Genomic DNA, 20,088 nt, shown 5'->3' with positions numbered 1-20,088 from the left:
GTTTCTCTGGGGAGTGGGGGTTAAGCCCGCTGGTTACACAAAACGTGAAACAAGTTTAGTCATGCTACCACCGCCTGTCTACCATATTCCGGCGGCTTGTCCACGTGATATTGGAACTATGACTAAACCGGTGCCCAATAATGGGTAGCAGTAAGCGGCTCCAACTCTGCGAAAGGCGAAAATCGATTGGACCGCTATACTGTACGTGGCGTGGAGTGGCGTTTCACATTTGGCTGTTTCTAGTTTTCTAGCAAAGCGGCATTCAAAATCTCTCTCTGTCTCTTTTTTTCTCCCGCTACAAACTGTTGCCAACCATGACTACTACTACTACTATTAATACTTGGATGGATTGGAAAGGTTTTGCTGTCACGAGTTCTGGGAAATAGGAGTTTCGTCACCACCACCGGCAGCAGCAGTAGCATGTAAATTTTGATGGCGACCACGACGACGACGACGAAGGTGTGCTACGTAACAATCACTGAAGTAGTGCTGAATAATGACCGATGTCAAGGCCACGGCGCGACTACGATTTTATCTATTTTATTTTCAGTCAGTCTAGTAATTTAAATTTTTAATTGACCCCACACCGCACCGTAGCGCGGTGCGAGTTCACGGTGGTGGTATTAGCTAAATGTTTAATTCCCACAGCACCACCGCACGAGCCTCCGATAGCCAGACAGCCCCCCGCGCCTTCTTCCACTCTTCGTCAACCCAAACGCACTTCCGCCCTCTCGTGGTCGAATGGATCGAAGTTTTTTTAAGCTACTAGACAAAGCGTAGCGCGCGCGTTCACGCACTCTCTCTCTCTTCCAGCTTGCGGAATGAAATTGCGAAAAAATAAAAATTGGCTTGCGTCACAGTGAGGATTGAGAAGGAATCGGTTTCGAGCGACCGAGTTTTTTCAGTCTAATTTTGCTCAATCCCCAATGTTGGTTGGTGTTGGTATGCAGGGCATAAAACAGGCCTCTTTTTATGTGACCACCAACTGGGCGCATGTAAAAACTGACCGACATCTCACAGAGCAGCAGCAGCAGGGCGGGGTTTCGCGATCCTCTGGTCGATCGATTATAAAACTCGGCGTAAGCCATGCTAGACAAAGTGAAAGCTGTCCGATCTTTTTTTTTTTGCCCCATTCACCACCACCAGGTGTGCGCGATGATCTCGGAGGGGGGTCATAAAATGTCACCGATTCTTGTTGGGAGCGCGGTTTCGCATTTCGCACCGATTTGTGACCTTGCCATTTTGCACAGTCTGGGAAATCATCATCATCATCATCATCGTCATCTTCATCATAGCATGCCATGGGGAAGAATAACCAACGGCAACCAGAGCGGCGCGGTTGAAACAGGTTTGTTTTTTTTTTCGTTGTCTACGACTAGTCTCTCTAGCTCCAGCAAGCAAGCAGCGTCGTCTGGAAAGAAAGAGGATCAGTTTGGCTAACAAAAGCAGGAACTGGAATTGAGTTTTGTTGTACATTGAACCGGTCGGTCGTGCAACAATTGAGTTTTTTTTCCCGCGATCCAAAGCACATTCCCATCGAGCCAGAGTTCGCGAATTAATCATTTCTTCCGAGGACTGAGCACCACCACCACCACCACCACCCGGACCAGAGAACTCATCCAGAAGAAGCCGTTAGAAGCATTCCTCCATCCAGACCGGCAGCCAGTCTTTCGGGAGTAGTTAGTGTAAAAGTGAGACCGTTGAACTTTCCCTTCCTTCCTTTGTTCCTTCGGGAAAAACGGCTCACATCCAACCGACAGTAGCAGCAAGTGTCAAGATTCATAATCACCACTCGGAACGGACGCGACTGACTGGAAGTGAACGGTTTTTGTTGTCTGGAGTCGTCGTCACCCGCCGTCGCCCCACCCAAAATATTCAGCGCGCCAGAACAAGGAACAACAAAAAAAAGCTTCCAGAATCAGAATCCGCCGCAGTGCCACACACACACAGGAACACAAACTCACTCCCAAATCCCCCCCGGCCGGAGGGATATTTCTCGCGCTAGTAGGAAAAAAGCTGGGATGAGTCAGACGAGACATGTTCTCGTCCTTCCTTTCCCTCTGCTTGGCCGGCCATCGCTTCCCTGACTCTTCTGGCGAAATTATCTCTCTCACATCCCTTTTGATTTACTACTCCCCCCACAGGCGCGCTCGGGAACACGAGGGAAACCTAGGAAACCCGACGAAGGTCGGAAGAAATCCTTGGCAGTATATAACGTAAAATGCCCGTCGCCTCCTCCTGCGTTTTTCCGGTTTGATTCAGTCAAGGACTAGAAGGACCACTTCCTCCCACCATCATCCCCCTCCTCTCACAAAAATATGCCAAAACCGGGAGTAACGAACTCTGCGACGACATGACCTTGAACGGCGCACACACGGTGAAAGAAAGAAAGCACAGCACGCATACGCATCATTCCAGGTGCGGGGGGGAAGGGCGCATCCATCCATCCGTCCGTCCGTTTGTCCGTTCATTGGAACTGGTTATTGTTTAATATGATAATTTCCCAGAAATTCGGCGACGGGTATCGGAAAATTTCCCGCCAACGCAGTTTTCTACTCCGACCGGACACGGACCGAATTTCACAATGTTGGAAGCTGCCCTGCCTGGGTTCTACGGCGCATGTCCTTTTTTCTCTCTCTCTCTCTCTCTCTCACGGCGGCTGCCAGTTGAATCATATTTTATTCCTCGTTCCGACGGAGACGACGACGACGACGACAAGGGACCGCGCCTTGTGTGTGACGTCAAGTCGGCCCCAGACAGACCGATTGCAGTCGCAGAAGCACCGGCAGAGCAGCAGTTGTCAGATGACGCGCGCGGTAAGCGGTAATGGAAAATTCATTGGGGTGTGGCCGGCCGCCGGGTGGAAAGAAAGGCTGGCAGAAGGGGAGTCTCTCACAAGGGGGGGGATGGAGCAAGTAAATCGATTTTCCCGTTGACATGTACGTACATGAAACCAGGAACAACCCGAAACCGACGACGACGACGACGAACGGACGGCAGTCAGGAACAAGCAAACCGGAAGGAAATGTAAGTGAATGATGATAGCGCGCGGACTACGGAATGTGGAAAGGGGGAGGGGGAGGGAAGGAAGTTAGCTAAAGCTATAGATTGAAGAAGAAACTTCAAGAATTCGAACTGGTGAACTGGCTCTGGTTTGGGCTTGGGCGAACTGACGGTGACTGAAAGCGACGCCGTCGCCGTCGTCGGTGCATTTTCTTGTGCTAGGTAATGGCGATTGTGGCAAGCGAAAAATGTCGCAACAGCATCGGGATTAACCGACGTCTGGTCTCTTGTGGGGCCCCGGGGAAGGGAGTTGACCGCATTGCACCGGAATCAGCACAATTTGAATTGATTCGTTCGTTTCTGAATGCAGCTAGCTGGCCTTTTTCTTTTTTCTTCACGAGAAACAATTTTTCGGCTGTCTGAAAACTGGGCAGAGTCGTCGAGGTTGGATGTTGGTTCTACGTCAGACCGATTTTGATTAGTTGAGTTAGATAAAATCTAAAATGCACAATATGTTTAAATAGTAAAAAATGTTCAATAAATAAATGTCAGTTTACATTAAGTGTACGAAGTTTAAAAATATTCAAAACGTAGAGAAAAAAAATCCTAGCTGCTTTAATATAGTCAATAAGTTAAAAATAGCGACGAAAACTGCTAAGAAATGTAAATTTCTCAAATAAACGAAAAATTCAAAACATTGAAAGTTCCAAACTTCAAGACTAATGAATATGATTAGTTTTATTTTTTTCGGTCTCAATGAGTCAAACCTGTTTCCTGTTTTCTTATGCAAAACGTTTAAAACGAGAGAAAAGGAAAATTTCTTGAAAAAAAAGAAAAGAAAACTAGCAACGATGGATGGGGTGGTGAACGTAGCAGGTTCGAATCCTGCTCGTGGGCATGCTTTTTATCGGCTAGTTTTTCATTCCTGACTTTTCGATATTAATTGATGTAAAAAGAATAATACTAATTCGGATTGGAGATTCTTGCAAAAATCTTTATTCGTCCAGAATTTCCATTTTTTTCACGATTTTAGTTTTTTTTTATTCCACCTTCTCACTTTTATTTACTTGAAAATCTCATCTTTAACACAGCTCTCTGAAAAATTTCAAAACAAACAAAAAAGATTGAAAATTTTTAGACACTAATTAACATAATTTCTACAGATTTTCGGAATATTTAGATTAAAAAACATCTGATCTAACTATTTTAGAGTTGTAAGGATCCTATAAAGTGGAACATTTGAAAAACTAATCACATGAAAACAAAATTTTTGAAGTTTTTATTAAAAAAAAAGATTTTTTAAGTTTTTATAGATTTATAGAACTTTTTTGCAATTTGAGAAACTTGAAACATATTTAGAAAACAAAAAAAAGCATTTCAGATTTTGAAAAACTTGTCCATAATTTTGTTTTTTTTAATATTTCACGTACTTCAAATTTCAAATTAATTTGATGTCAAGTTCAAGAATTGTACAGTCGAAAATCTCAGTTTTTTTTTACATATTCCAGATATCCAAAGAATTAAAAAACTTTACAAAATGTTGAGAATTTGTAGAGTTGTTAGGATCTTATAAGTGGAACATTTGAAAAACTAATCACATAAAAACAAAATTTTGAAGTTTTTATTAAAAAAAAATATTTTTTAAGTTTTTATAGATTTATAGAACATATTTGCAATTTGAAAAACTTAAAATATATTTAGAAAACAAAAAAAAAACATTTCAAATTTTGTAAAACTTGTCCAAAATTATGATTTTTTTTTATTTTACGTACTTCAAATTTCAAATTATTTTGATGTCAAGTTCAAGAATTGTACTGTCTTGAAAATCTCAGTTTTTTTTTTACATATTCCAGATATCCAAAGAATGAATAAACTTTGCAAAATGTTGAGAACTTGTATAGTTGTTAGGATCTTATAAAGTGGGACATTTCAAAAACTAAAAACGTGAAAAATAAAAAACTCGATGCTTTCATCTGAAAAAAATTAGATTTTTAAAGCTTTTATAGTCTTATGACTGTTTTAGAATTTGAGGAACTTGAAATTTATTAAGAAAACAAACAAAAAAATGTCAGATTTTGAAAAACTTGTCCATTATTTTGTTTTTTTTTTTATATTTCATGCACATCAAACTTCACAACTTTGAATGTGTTGAAACTTTTCACAAGTTTTGAATATGTTTGATGTCAAGGTCAAGAATTTTTAAAATTATACAGTATCGAAAATATCATGTTTCGCACATTTCATAATTTAAAAAAATATGGTTTATAGCATTTTAAAGACACTAATAAACATAATTTCTTACACATTTTCGAAATATTCAGATAAAAACATTATTACAAAATATTACAAATTTTTAGAGTTGAAAGGATCTTGTAAATTGAGACATTTAAAAAATTAATAACTTGGAAATAAAAAAATATGATGTTTTCATTTAAAAAAAATGAAGATTTTTCATTTTTTTCATAGTCTTTGATTTTGTTTTGAATTTGAGCAATTCAAAATTTAGGAAAACAAAAAAAAACAATTTCAGATTTTGAAAATCTTGTCCGACCTAATTTAATTAATCAGTATTAATCAGAGCGAAATTTGTGATACGATATCAGTTACAGATTGTGATGATGCGAGTCTAAACATTCACTGGTCCGTGCAAAGTATCATGCACGTGTTTCGCACTGTTTGGCCAAGTTGCCTTCTGGGAATCTCCTATTTCCAACATGTACCGCCGGAGTAGCTCTCGACTGAAGGTAAGAAGAAAGAGATGAGGAGGCGGCATGTTTTTTTGTGTTATCGTCGTCGTTCAACTTTGCCAGCCAGTTAAGAAAATTAATGTGATTTGGTACATTTGAAAAATGTTATATTTAAACAAATTTGAATAACCTAACATTCTAATGTGTCATAGAAAATAATGCCTAAATCAACCAGCATTCAGATAATATTTGCATTTTTTCAAGGACCGATGATGATGAAGATTTGAAAGGTTTGTTTTCGGCTCGTCAGCGAATAGAAAGGCGTTCCCAAAAACATGGCACTTTGGTACAAATAAATAAAATGTTTTACGAGCTGCAGACGTAAAATTAGCTTACAGATTTAAGTCGAACGGTGATAAACTGATAGTTCACTGATGTCTCGAAGATGAAACGTAAAAATGAAAAAAAAAATGTCAGGCGCATCCAAATTTTTTTTTCTAAATAATTCTCTCCACTCTTTGCGTCCAACGATACCCAAAACCTTTGTAATTCGATCGGTACTGCGAAGTCCATGTGAAAAATAAAACATTCTCTCTCTCACTCTCACTTCCGTTATCTAGCATTCAATTATTTTTTTAAAAAAACTCACCGGAATCCGATGGGGTCTGCACGCCAAGATCGGTCATGTTGTAGCGATTCTTCGGTCTGGTGTTGTAGTAGCTGTGATCACCAACGTGCGTACCCTGGTACTCGTACGTCGATGAGGAGGACGTCGGCGACGTCGAAGATGATGACGAGGAGGAGGAGGAGGACGACGAAGACGATGGACTCATTTCCTGGTGGTGAACGTGGGTGTAGCCGCCGGTGGTGTCGACACCGCCGTCACTGCTCCAACTGCTGCCACCGTCCGCGTTCGAATCGGTATCGGAGTCCTGCTCCGGCCGGTCGTCTTCTTCGTCACCCTTCATATCCTCCAGGTCCTGCAGCAGATCGGTCAACGAACCGATCTCGCTGGACGATCGCGTCATCCGGAGACTGTCGAGGCCGGTATCTTCCAGCTGTTCCTTGAGCATGGTGATGATCCGGTGCGAGGAAGCGTCGTCGTGGTGGTTCGGATGGTGACTGTAATAGCGGGAACTGCCATGGTCCGTAAGCCGTAGCCGATTGGATCCGGTCGTACAGGTGGCCAGATCGATGTTGTGCTTAAACTCCGGTGGATCTTCGTCCAAACTGAGCGGAGTGTCGGGACGTGTATGCATCAACATGGGACCTTCCCGTTCCCGCAGGAAGTCCGCCGTGGAAACCGTCGGCACCCGACTGATCTGCTGTTGAAGTTTATTCCGTGGATTGATCAGCAGTGATCGTCCGGCCGGAATTTGTTGAGTGGTCTGAGCTTTGAAAGAGCCAATTTTTGGTGTGCTATTGTTGGTGCTGTTGTTGTTGATGTTCACAGCCGAATTGTTGGCCGGCGTTAGAATCGGTTTCTGTTGGGTAACGGCTGCATTACTGTTCAAACTGGCAGCGGCAACCGCCGTCACTGTACTGAAATTTCCGGTACCCACACCGGCGGTTGACGGTTGATTCTGCGAATTCTCGCTCGAGAAACCCATCTTGCACGGATGGGACTGATCGCCGCACGATCCGGACCACATACAATCGTGATTCCGGATCTGATGCTTTGGTGATATCGGCTGCTGTTCGGCGCAGGACACTCCACCACAACCGGCACCGTAGATTTGGTCAATGTCGGCGGCGGCGTCGGTAAAGAATTCCGTTTTCGGCAGCTCCAGTAGCTCGAGTTCCAGATCCCGATGCCAGTCCAGCGTGGTGTCCATGCTGCTACCGTCATCCCAGATCGGCTCTATTTTGGTCAGAACCATTTTGCTGATGTTGTGAGGGGTTAAACTTAAATAACTGATAAGCGTTTCACTGCTTTTTTTTTTGTTTTGCTCGTTCTTCGGTTCGCTATATCACAATCCGGTGTAATAACGGTGTTTTTTTTTTGTTTTGTGTATATATCACTGTATGAGGGACACTGCTGCAGTGCCTTCAAATGATCCTGTAACGAAAGAAACGAAAAAAATCAGGATATGAGCGTGTCAGTACTTTTTTTTAGATTCTGGGAAGGAATTTAATCTTATCGAAAAAAAAACTAGATTCGTTACAACACACACGGAAAGAGGTTCGACCTGATTTCTAGTCTATTCGCGCGGGAACCAGTTTGTCGGTGAGTCTTTATCTATACATAAAAATCTTCAATTAAGATACCCAAGTGAAAGAAATTGCCGCAGGCCCCGCGGGCACACGCATGCACTCAAAACGACAGAAATATGTGGTGAGGCCCCATGTTCCCCGGTCCGTCCGTCCGTCAGTCAGTCAATCACTTTTGCTTAGCAGCGGCGGCAGCGGCGAAAAATGTGAATGTTTATACCGGCTTCTCTTGACCACCACTTGACCCCCATCCCCCGGCACACGATTTGCTCACGCAGACACCAACTCTCGAAGCCGGCCCGTGGGTCACAATCGTTAGAAAAGATTATGCCATTATCATTAGCAGGCAGGCAGCAAATACGAATTGATTGCACTACGAAGGACGCGGCCAGAACCGGCCGTCGTTCCACCTCACCCCACACCCCAAACATGTGTGTGTGTGTATGTGAGTGACGTGAGCTAATCAGTTTTGCCTGTGCTCGAAATTAGGTTAAAAAATCTGCAATTTCATCCGATCCGGTGCCGCTGCTGCTGCGCGCACATACAATTTACTACTAGTTCCACTACTAATACTAATATTATTTCTACTACTGCTACTAATACTACAATCATAAGCAGCAGCAGCAGCAATATACAGGAAACATTTCCTGTAGCGGGGGTTGATTATATAATGGCAAACTGGCAGCCGTCAGAGCCCCGGAGAAGGCGGCGGCAGTAGCGTCGTAGAGGCTCTTCTCTTCTCGTTGGCGGCGGCGACGACGACGGCAGCAGACCGGACCATATAAGGATTCTGTGATCCCTCTTCCTCCCCCACGCGCTTCCACCACCGAGGAAAATTGAATGCTGCACAAAAGATTTAAATCCTTTTTCGCGAGACTCGCCCGCATCGGTCGGCCGCCATATGGCGACGTCGTTTTGGTGCTGATGCAGGCTGGTGCCACCGACGCCGTCGAACGACACGCCCTGTGTCCCGGTTGGTGGGAACTTTCGCAAAAGAAAGTATCTCAATTTTTATTTTTTGTTTTGTTCGCAAATCGAATCAACTGGATTTGAAGGAAAGTTGAATTTTCGCTTCGAAGAAAAATTGCTTTCCGGTTGCCGGTGGAAACAGTTGCAGCAGAATTGTTCAAGTTTCGTCCCATGCGGAGCTAAGCAGGCGGCTGTTTTATATTCGTTGCTGCAACAAAAGTACAATCGTTAGTCGTGTTTTTCTTAGAGGGTCACAACAGAAAGATTGACAAGTTGTGCTTCCACAGGTCAAAGCCTACTGGCGACGACACGACCAGACACTCCGAAGAAAAATCGGCACTTAAATTGTCTGTTAACGATTTACCGCCAGTTACCACAAATATAGTGACCCCTTGATAATGATAAAAATAATCTTCTCAAGCAACACTGTTTAAGTTACTATGAACTTTTGTGACCAAGGATCCCAAAATAAATAAACAAACAATTTAAAGGAAGAGGTATTTTCAGAGAGCTATAAAAGATTTTGGGTTCGATTAAAGCTGGATATAATCTAAAATATGTCTGTAAATTCAAATTTCGAGTGTGGACTCTGATGATAGGAAAAGTGTTATATTATGTGCTGTTAAAAACGATTTCTTCGTTGTGTCGGATGGGAATCAACGATGCCAGATAGAAGTAGTGTCATTTCCGTAGATTGGCATTTTTCTCGGATGCTCTCGCGGTGAAAAGATTTTTTTTTGATCGCCAGACAAAACTAGTTTCCGTTGGTCTCTGTTGATAAATACACTGAGGTCTTTTTTTATGCGATCTTTTTTTATGCGGTTTTTTTTACGCGACTTTTTTTATGCGAATTTTCAGAGTTATGCGGTTTACCTTTCTGCGGTCTTTTTTTTATGCGAAGTTTCAGAGTTATGCGGTTTTTTTATGCGAATTTTCAGAGTTATGCGGTTTTTTATGCGGTACGTAAATTCGCATAAAAAAAGACTTCAGTGTATAAATTTCCGTAGATTTCCGTAGAAAAAATTTAATTTCCGTAGATTTTGTCTACGGATCCGTAGATCCGTAGAAAATGTTCGAATCCGTAGATCTACGGAGATTTCCGTAGATCTGACATCGCTGAATTGGAAATGCAGGCATTATTGATTTCGAAGAAAACCAAATATTTGTTTAAAGTATGTTTATAACGTCTGGATAGTATATTAAATTTTGAATGCATTTGAATTATGTTGGACAAATCGAAAATTTTATGTCAGACGGATTGATATTCAGCGAAATGATTTCGTTCAAAGCTCAAAGTATTCAAGCAAAACAAAATTCCATCGTAACTTCAACCAACATTTAATTGGATATTCCATTACACTCAATACTTTGGTTTTATAAGATTACTTTATCGTTAATGTAGATTCCACTTTTTGTCTCATCTCAGCTTTCTTTCGTTCCGCGCAATTGGATAGCGTCAATATAACCTATAAAGTGAATAACATTCTGTTAAATTTTTCATTTAATTATTTTTACTGTTTAGCTAACCTGATTCACTTCAGATTCTGTTTTAGCAAAAGCGACTCGTTGACAAACTCTATTGATGATTTGGGAATGTTCAGAGTATGAACCGACTAAGATAAGCGCCCGCATTTTGTCGGCAGTACCAATTCTCTTTGAATTACAATCCGGCTAAATCTGGATTGATGGAAATTGGGCTAAGAAAAAGCTTAGAATAATTCACTGATTTGCCCCTACTATACAACTACAAAAATTGTTTTGTGTCTCAAACTCATTTTCATTGCACGAAACTTCGTTTGTGGATCCCAATTCAGTCAAAATGAGCAGGGTCCGCAATGTTGTGTATATTTAAAAAATAAAAACAAACAAAGTGATAAACTACGCGACTGGTCTATCGATTCGGAGTTGGTTTTGTTTACCTTCATGAACATGGCTTTGAAAAACAGTATGCAAGGTTTCTGATATTCGAAATCAATAATTTATCAAATCGAGTTGCCAGTTCTAACAAATTTTCAAGTAATTTCGTTTTGACGTTACGAGTTACTGAGGGGTAGTCAGATTTGCGATACAATTTTAATGGACGAGTGGCAGGTCGTGTCGTCGCTACTGGTCTCGTTTGTTCCAGCTGTGTCTGGAGACACTCTTTCATATGGGATTTCAAGAGTTGAAAATATCTTCGATTAGACTTTTAAAAAGTCAAATATCAGAGTTTTCCCTTATTTGGAACTGCAATCTTGTTGGATTTTCGGCCGAGTTCGAATTTCATTTCTCAAAAATCTATATTCGAATCTGAATTTTCAACCACTGTAAGCAATCCATTGTCGATACTTCTAAACATGGTTTTATGCCAAATCACAAATCAAATTTACACTGGTCATTCCTCTTTCCTTCGATATAATTAAGCACGACCGAACGATTGCTAAACGGGAAAGGCTTGGATTCGGTTCGAACATTCTTCGATGACTGAAATCATACCTTACAGATTGTCGTTTTGCAGTGAAAATTGGTTATCACACAGGGTAGCCTCCTCGGCCCTTCAATATTCTTACTGTACTTCAACGACGTCAAATTTTCTCTGAAAGGCTCTCGTCTATCCTTTGGCAGATAACGTTAAGATCTATTATTATAGACAGCTGCCGAGTTTCGCCGAGTTGTGTAAAGTGAACTGTATGAAAGTGAACATTCAAGCAACGCATTAGCAAAATTGTTGCCAAATCTTCTCGCAACTCAGGATTTGTAATGAGGATAAACATTTTACAGAAGTGCTAAAAATCTCTTATTCGTTCAACTCTTGAGTTTCAACTGCAACAGTGCCTTTCTTCGACTTCCTTTTCGTCCGACGTACCAACTATGGGGCTAACTTGAAAATTGTTTGTATCTGTAAAAATAAATGAATAAATAAATTCGATCTAGAGTCGACAATAAACAGATTTGACAAGACTCGGAGTCGACATTAGTTCCCGAAGCTTGTGATTCTCAACTTCAAGTCGAGTATTCAGTATCATATAAGTTTGGAACAATTGAAACTCTTGAATTTTTCGGAATCGAGATTCTCGCTGCCAAAATCCAATCTCGAAGCGAAAATTACATTTAAAAAAACGAACTACTAATCTATTTATGAGAAATTTCAGCATTTGGATCAAGAATTCCGATGTTTCAACCGACCTTTCGTTTCGAATCAAACCAACTTCCACGGAGTATTTTTGTCTCAGATCTGCATGAACATTAATGATTTCGTATATTCTTGAACCAACCCAACCCAACCCAACCCAACCCGAAACGGTAGCAAGTCTGGTTCCAAAAATTCTTCGATTCGTGTTAAATTGATTGAAAATAAATTTAAAAAGTCTCGGAGCCGATTTAAGCTCCCGAAGCATATTGAGTATCATATAAATTCGCAAATCTGCAACAATTGAAACTATTTAATTTCTCGGAAACGAGATTTTTGCTTCCAAAATTTCAATCTCAAAGCTCAAATCACATTTAACAAAATTACCAAGTAATCTATTTATGAGAAATGTCACATTTTCAAATCTTCGAAATGATTTAGCATTTGGATCGAGAATTTCGGTGTTCGAACCGTTCTTTCCTTTCGAATCAAACCAACTGCCTCCATGGACTATTTTTGTCTCAGATCTGTACGAACATCAAAGATTTCGTATATTCTTAAACTGGACCCAACCCGAAACCGTAGCAAGTCTGGTTCCAAAAATTCTTCGAGGGGTGTTAAATTGAGTTTGTTCTGCGGATCCGATCCGAAATCGAAAGCAACTTCGAAAAGTAATCCGTAATCCGGGCCAACTCGACATTTTGGAAAATCTTTTTATTCCCTTCTTTATGGGGGAACTGACTCGGACCAGATCTCACCAGAAATTCCGTACCAAACGAAACCGAGCAACGTCACCCAAAATCTTGACAATTCTTGTTAATTAGAAGAGTTCGTTGAATTACTGTTGACTTCGGATTCGACTCGAAATAGAAAGGGTGTAGAATTCGACAATTTTGGTGTTTTCTGATTCCATCCGGAACATATCAAAGATTCGGATTAGTTACCAATTGTCCACTATTTCTAAATGAATCAATCCCGGATTTGGGGTTTCCCTGATTCACAATACTTCAAGTTTGGATGAGAATCAGAGAAAAGAAATCATCCAATAGTAAAATGATTTGAGATTTGAGCCAAATTCTAAAGTTTACTAGATTCATAAATTCTAGAGAATCGATGTTACTCGATTACGGATCTGTAGAATATTTTGATTATTTTTAAATTGCCCTACAATCGAAATACCAAGAAATACTAGATTTAAGGTTTCACAAGTTTTTCAATTTTTTATAGCTTTAAAAAACTTCGTGAGATTCAAAAGTTCTGGAGAATTGGTGTTATTCGAATACGGATCTCTAGAACATCACAATTATTTATTAAAAGTGCACTAAGTTTGAAATGCAAAAAATGCCAGATTTAAAGTTTCGCGAATTTTTCAATTTCGATGGCATCTGGTTCTGAGATTTACAACACAAGCTTTTCATTTTGGCTTCCGAGATTTTTCAAATTTTTGGTACTTCTGATTCCATCCTGAACACGAACACAACCCGGAATGCTTCAAGTTCGTTACCAATTCTTTACTATTCCGGAATGTTTCAATCCCGGATTTTGTGTTTCCAGCTTCACAATGCTTCAACTTTGAATAATTGTGACAGAAAAAACATCCAATTGAAAAATTTCATGCTGTAAGAAGGGTTTAAAAGCTCATGAGATTCAATAATTTTAGAAAATTGATGACACTCGACTACGAAGTGCTAGAATATCTCAAATATATTTAAAAGTGCCCTAAGTTTGAAATATAAAAAATATCAGATATAAGATTTCGCAAGTTTTTCAATGTTTTATAGCCTTCGGATCTGAGATATGAAAAACACAAGTTTTACAAATCGGCTTCTGCAATTCTGAAACATTTCTTCGAATGTTTGCTATTCCTGATCCCTTTCTGAGTACGAGCAGAATGCTCAAGTATGGAACAAAAATTCGAGTTCGTTACCAATCCGGAATAGAAACTGTATGGAATATTGGAGACACGATTTCATAGGGTTTCAATCCCGGATTTTTGGGTTTCTCGGCTTCACAATACTTCAGCTCTGGATTGGAGCCAGAAATAAATCATTCAATCCTGTGAAATTTTCAGTTACTTGAGAATTGATGTTACTCGATTACGGATCTCTAGAATATTTCAATCATTTTTCATTTTTTTACGGCCTCTGAAACTGAGATTAACAACACAAATTTTTCAATTTGGCTTCCGGAATTCTAAATAAATTCTCCAAATTTTTGGTATTCCTAATTCCATTCTGAACAGGAACCTGGAACCTGAATGCTGCCGTGTGGATTCGAGATTCGGACTAGTAGACTCCACTGTTCCGAAATAATTCAATTCCAGATTTTGGATTCGTGGTTCAATAATTCAGAATTCTTGTTCCGAGTTTTTTTAGTTTTAAGCCGAATTTAAAGTTTACGAGATTTAATATTTTTTAAGAATTCATGGTATTTGAATAGTGATCTTTAGAACATTATTTTCAAAAGTTTCCAAAATTTTGCCTCAGTCTCAGAACACAAAATACCTTGTAAATGATCCAACGATTTCACCAGTTTGTCTGACATCTGGATCTGAGGATCAATATTGACTTTTTCAGTCAGAATACCTGTTCAAAACCCTCAATTTCTGAAGCGAAAATTCAAAATCTTCTCCCTTCGTTTGCTATCTGTTTGCCACTTTCAGTTGCGGAAACAGATTCTGATCCAGACACTGAAACAAACTAGACGTACTGGATGAAATACGTATCCGTCCAGAATACGAGTAAAAATAGTAAAATTAAAAGGTAGGATTTTTCGAAGTTTCGCTCTGTAAAACATTTGTCTAAGACACTCACCACCGAAGAACAATTTATGGTTCGAAACCATTGAAAGTACTCTAAATCTATGAGGGATTCAATTTTAGAACTAGAATCTCAATCAAATCTTTCAAGTTGAAAGCTTATAGAGTTACAAGATTCCGGATCGATCTGAATCCTTATTCATTCGTATGAACTTAAACTCGATCATGACGATTTTTCAAAACTTCAGATCATAAATTTGAGCTTGGTTTTCCAAGGCTGCTTTTCAAATTTGATGAATTCCAATATTGGAATACCGAATCTCTAGAATATAACAAATTGAAAGTAAAAAATCCCATAGTTTTCAGTACAATAAAATGCCAGAATCGAAGTTCCAATAATTCTACAATTTGGATCGCATCTGAATCTGAGGACAAACAAAATAAAAGATTTTTAAATCAAGAGATTCTCAATTCAAAACGCATAATTTATGGTTCAGATCCGAGTTCAATTTCAAAAATCCATGAGGGTTTCAAAATTAATCGATGAATTAGTGAATTTAAATCTTTATCCTATTTGACAAATTTGAATCCCGGCGTTCTTTCCTTGACTTCTGTAGCCGAACCTTATTTCATTGTTCATTTTTAGATTCTAATGCGTTTTAAGTTATTTTCCAAAACCTGAATGCCACCAGTCAGGAATAAAGCAGTTTGAATGGCTTTCGAACTTGACTTTCCAAAGCTAGGATCGGGTCTTCTATTTTGTAGATGCTAAACTTTGAAGATTCAACTTGAAGATTGCATCAAATTTCGCAAATGAAGCACCTTATGGTTCCAAATCGAGTTTTCCAAATCTATACTTTCGAGAATTCAACAAATTAATTCAGTTCTTACCTCCTCTTCGCCACTCTTAAATATGTCTCAAATTCGCGGAAAAAATCCAGTACATCCAATATTGTAGACTTTTGCCCGAAACATTATTGAAGATGTAATTTTTTCGGGTTCGAGATTTTTCACCGAGAATCCCAAAGCCGAACCTTATTTATTCGTACGATTGTTAATTCAATTGGTTTTATTTAAATCCGTTAGAATTTTGGATTCGAGAATTTGCTTCCCAAAACTAGAATTCAGATTTCCTAAATTTTATATAATAAACTAAGAAAATTGAAAAACTCGATTGACAAATCCGGATCGAGTTGAAAAAATTTTACACTTTCTAAGATTTAATCATTTTATTCTGTCAACTTTCTGAGTTTCTTCAGAATGCCGCAAATTTACTTAGAAAGTCTCAGTTTCCAATCCAACCCAAAATCACAGACGAAAGATTTCTAAATTTCTGGGATTTATTTTGTATCAAATTTTTAGGAACAATTTTTGATAGAAATGAGTTTAATTGAATTCTTTAGAATCGTAGGTTAGAGATTTTACTTACCAAAGCTAGGATCAAGATTTTCAATTTTCAGATACCCAAGCTTTGGAGATCGAGATCGAAATCAGGTTTTCCGGTGAAAAAAAAACATTGCGGGAATCTGGATCGAATTTTTCAAAAATATATTTTCTAAGCTTTAAAAGTTTATTAGCTGAGAGAATCTTTATTTTCGGTGCATCAAATATAATAGGTTTGAACATCCAAAAACGCTTTGAAAGACGCTTGGTTCCGCATTCGAGATCTAGAATCCTGAGCTCGAGCCAAATTTCTCCGTTCAATTCATCATTAGATTCGATTGGGTTCAAAATTATTTTCTATATGAGACCGGTCGGCCATCATAAAATTTGTACTTGGGATCATGGATTCGAGACTTGACTTTCCAAAACTGGGAACTAGATTTCCTAATTTTTAGATCATATACTCAGAAGATTGAGATCACAACAGAATCGTTGACTCGGAGATCGAATATGCGAATTCGCTTCGCTTCACGGATTTAGATCTGGATCGAGTTGCCAAAATTTTTCACTTTCTTAAACTTAATATAAATTTGTTCTGTTACCTTCCTAAGCTTCTCTAAAAAGCGTACTTCGAAAGCTCCATTTTCCAATACAACAAAAAAAAACAGACGGAATGTTCCCAAAACTCTGGGATTCTAACTTCGTGCCACGAGCATACATTTCAATGTACTAGAGAAAATGAAATGGGTTCATTTCTCAAAATTCTAGTACTTTAATTTTATCGATTTTTTTCGGAACCCCATTGTATTTTTTAATTCATTACATTTTCATGGAAAAGAATACATTAGAAATACCAAATTATTCAAAATCTGATCCTAAGGAACTAATCTTTGATCAAATCTTACAACGAATTCGAGTTTCTAAGATCGAAACTTATTCGAGAATACTCAGTCAAGTGTTGAAAACTAACCAACAGTCGAATTAAGATCGGATGATGTTCTTATACCAGATCAAATACAATTTCAAATTTTTCAAAATCTGATCCTAAGGAAGTCATTCTATCAAATCTTACAACGAAATAGGGTTTCTAAAGTCGAAAATTATTCGAAAATATTCAGTCAAGCGTTGAAAATCAACCAACAGTCGAGCTAGGCTTGGATCTTTTTATACCAAATAAAATTTAAAAAAAAATCTATTTCCTTAGGAATAACAAATTTCTGAAATCAAATTTCATTTTCTTGAAATTCCTGAAGACGATCTGAGAGAACTGGAACCAAGCCTCCATTTACGTGTGCTGCAATCGTGGAATTGAGTTGGGAGATTTTGAAAATGGATTTAATTTCCCAGTTCTAACATTCATGTCTTGATTTGAAAAATATCAAAAATCGGGCTAATTCGATTCGATTTAAAAAGTAGGTTCCCAAATAGAAATGCCGAAGAGTATTTTTTACAAGACTCAAAAGTAAAAATTTAATTTTTCACTAACGAATATTTTTCTATTTATTTTTCGATTACCCAAAGTTATGTAAGATCTACGAAATTTATTTCCTAAGGCTTTATAAATTCTAGTTTTAGATCATCTTTATAGCACGGCTTCTGGAAATATCCTAAGAAACTTTCAACGTAAAATTTCTGGTTTTTTGATAGTTTCGAAAAAACAATTTCCCTAAATTAAAACTCGACCTATCAGCCGCCCCACATCAAACCGGCTCCAGTGCAGTACCAGGGGACCCAAAGAAGAAGAAAACAGAAGAAACAGAAGACGACAAAAAAAAGAACGAAAATCCCGGACACTGAAACTTACCTCACGCGTAGCTTTTGCTCCCAGCAACTAAAAACTAGCTTATCCTTCTGCTATTTTTTCAGTCTTGCTAAACCGGAGAAAAACTCACTGTACACTTTTTTGTTGCTCGGGAATAGAAAAATTCACTTTTCCAAGCCCGAGTCCGAGATTTTTTTTTTCTTTTTTGCACTGGGCACTACTATTCTGTAGAACTTGGCGTCAAACTTGGCAAAAAAAACAACCTCTGCCTTGTTTTATTTTATCAATCAAACCGAGAAATCCCGAAATTCGAAGTCACTTGCAAACAGCAAAAATGCCGGTTCTGCTGCTGCTGCTGCTGCTGGTAGACGACCGTATTGCGGAACAGTTATTCGCCGGTACCGGCCAGGACAATGTTCGCCGTCTTTGGTCTTTTGTTCGAGTTTTTCGCACCACAAGCAAACGACTGGGTAGTATTCGTAGCACAACTAGTCTTCTATTGTTCTTCTGTGAGTTTTTGTTTTGCGAACGATTCTTCGCAGTATTGGTCTTTTTTCGAAGTGGCGTCGTCTTCACTAGCGTCGTCGATGATGATCTACGGGTTCTGGGCAGGACGGGTCTCCGTATCTGCATGACACTTTCCGGGGCCAGTTTCCGAGTTCGATCTGGTCGCGCGCAGGCAGTTCGCTACTTCGATTTCGTTCTAACTTTTTTTTTCTCTGCTGTCGCAATAAATTCCACCGCACTTTTGTCGTTTGTTTATAAAAAAAAACTGTTCACTTCTATTTTTCGCCGGTTTTTATTTTTTCCTCTTTTATCAAGGTCACAGTAGGCGTTTTTGCCGGGTTCCCTTCTCTAAACTAACCGGGAACGGAACACTTTTCCACTGTTGTAATTTCCTTCGGCCCCAAAACACTGCCGTAAATTATCCACTGTTGGTAGTAATAGTATGCCGCTCGGCCGGAGGACACTTCCATCCAGAGCGAAATCACGATTTTGTGTGTCACTGTCAGCCTTCTTAAAACTGAACAAAAACTAGAATTCGAAAAGGCGGGTAAAATATCCGCAGCAAGCTTTGGAAATTGAACGAACGCCCACCAAACGGTTAAATGCGTGCTATTCAGATGCCGTCCGAAAAGCCACTGAGTTCAAGATCGCTGCTAGGATGTACCGTGACTGTCTTGCGAAGGCTTGTTTCCTCCGCTCTACTCTACTCCTGATTACTTTTCTTTTTCTACACGGTGCGCGCTATACAACACAATCAGAAGCACACACGCACACCACTCTCACTAGAATCTTCACTCTTTACTTTTCGCACTCACCGTTTCACGACGTTCCCGTCTCAAACCCAAAAAAAAGGTTCTCAGGAACCGAATATACCGAACGGTCGACGACGCTTGTGGTCGGGTGTGAGCGGCGGAGAAAAAAAAACTCGAGGAGCGAGCGAGAAAAAAGCCCTCCACTCTAGCGCACGGTTCGCGAAGCAATGAACGAACACTAGGCGATGCGGTGCAATGTCTACCGGCTTCATCATCATCATCATCACCAACAAGGCAACTCGGCATCCGAGCGTATAGAACTGCGTACGACAAAACGCCGGCTAAATTGCTCTCTCTCTCTCTCGCTCTCTCGCTCTTCCACCGTCAACTCAGTAGAGTACATTTTTCTCACGCGTGGCAAAATATAGAAACGTACACACTACTTTATTTACAAACAACATCAGCAACAGCAGCAGCATCATCGACCCTCACAAAGGATGAGAGATGAGAAATCATGGTCAAAATAAAAAGCGAAATAAACAGAACCTGTTTCGGTTTTTTTTTATCAGCAACGTAACGTATTGAATGTTGCGAGAAAATCCATTCGTATTCGTTCGATCATATTTCACAACGACAAATTCACAAACAATTCCATTATCAAATCTGTATAAAATGTTCAAAACGACGAATGTAACAATGAGAGATTCTCTTTGTTTACTTTCTCTTTCGATTATTGCGAAATATTCCCGCTTTTTTCGGTAATTTCGGCAGTGCAGATTGAAAGATGATAGCTTTAGTTATTATTATCGGTAAATAATTGGAGAGAAGGACTTCTAGGAGTACCGTAATAATCGAAAGAGAAAGTACACACAGAGAATCTCTCATTGTTGCATTTGTCGTTTTGAACATTTCATACAGAAATTTTAATTAACCACTCACTTTGCACA

General features: G+C 39.4%; 1 protein-coding gene across 1 annotated transcript in view; it reads right to left on the bottom strand.

Moving 5' to 3' along the window:
- The window catches only part of LOC131425648 (myc protein), a 28,996-nt gene extending 9,618 nt beyond the window's left edge, over positions 1 to 19,378 (bottom strand). The window contains exons 1-2 of the mRNA XM_058587702.1: positions 17,925 to 19,378; positions 6,340 to 7,749 (exon numbers count right to left, since the gene is read on the bottom strand). Coding sequence (XP_058443685.1) covers positions 6,340 to 7,570 — 1,231 coding nt within the window. The 5' untranslated portion in view covers positions 7,571 to 7,749; positions 17,925 to 19,378. The remainder of the gene's footprint in view (positions 1 to 6,339; positions 7,750 to 17,924) is intronic.
- Positions 19,379 to 20,088: the final 710 nt, after the last annotated feature.

Source organism: Malaya genurostris, chromosome 1 (genome assembly GCF_030247185.1).
Source record: "Malaya genurostris strain Urasoe2022 chromosome 1, Malgen_1.1, whole genome shotgun sequence".
NCBI lineage: Eukaryota > Metazoa > Arthropoda > Insecta > Diptera > Culicidae > Malaya > Malaya genurostris.
This window is presented reverse-complemented; position numbering and strand designations above follow the sequence as displayed.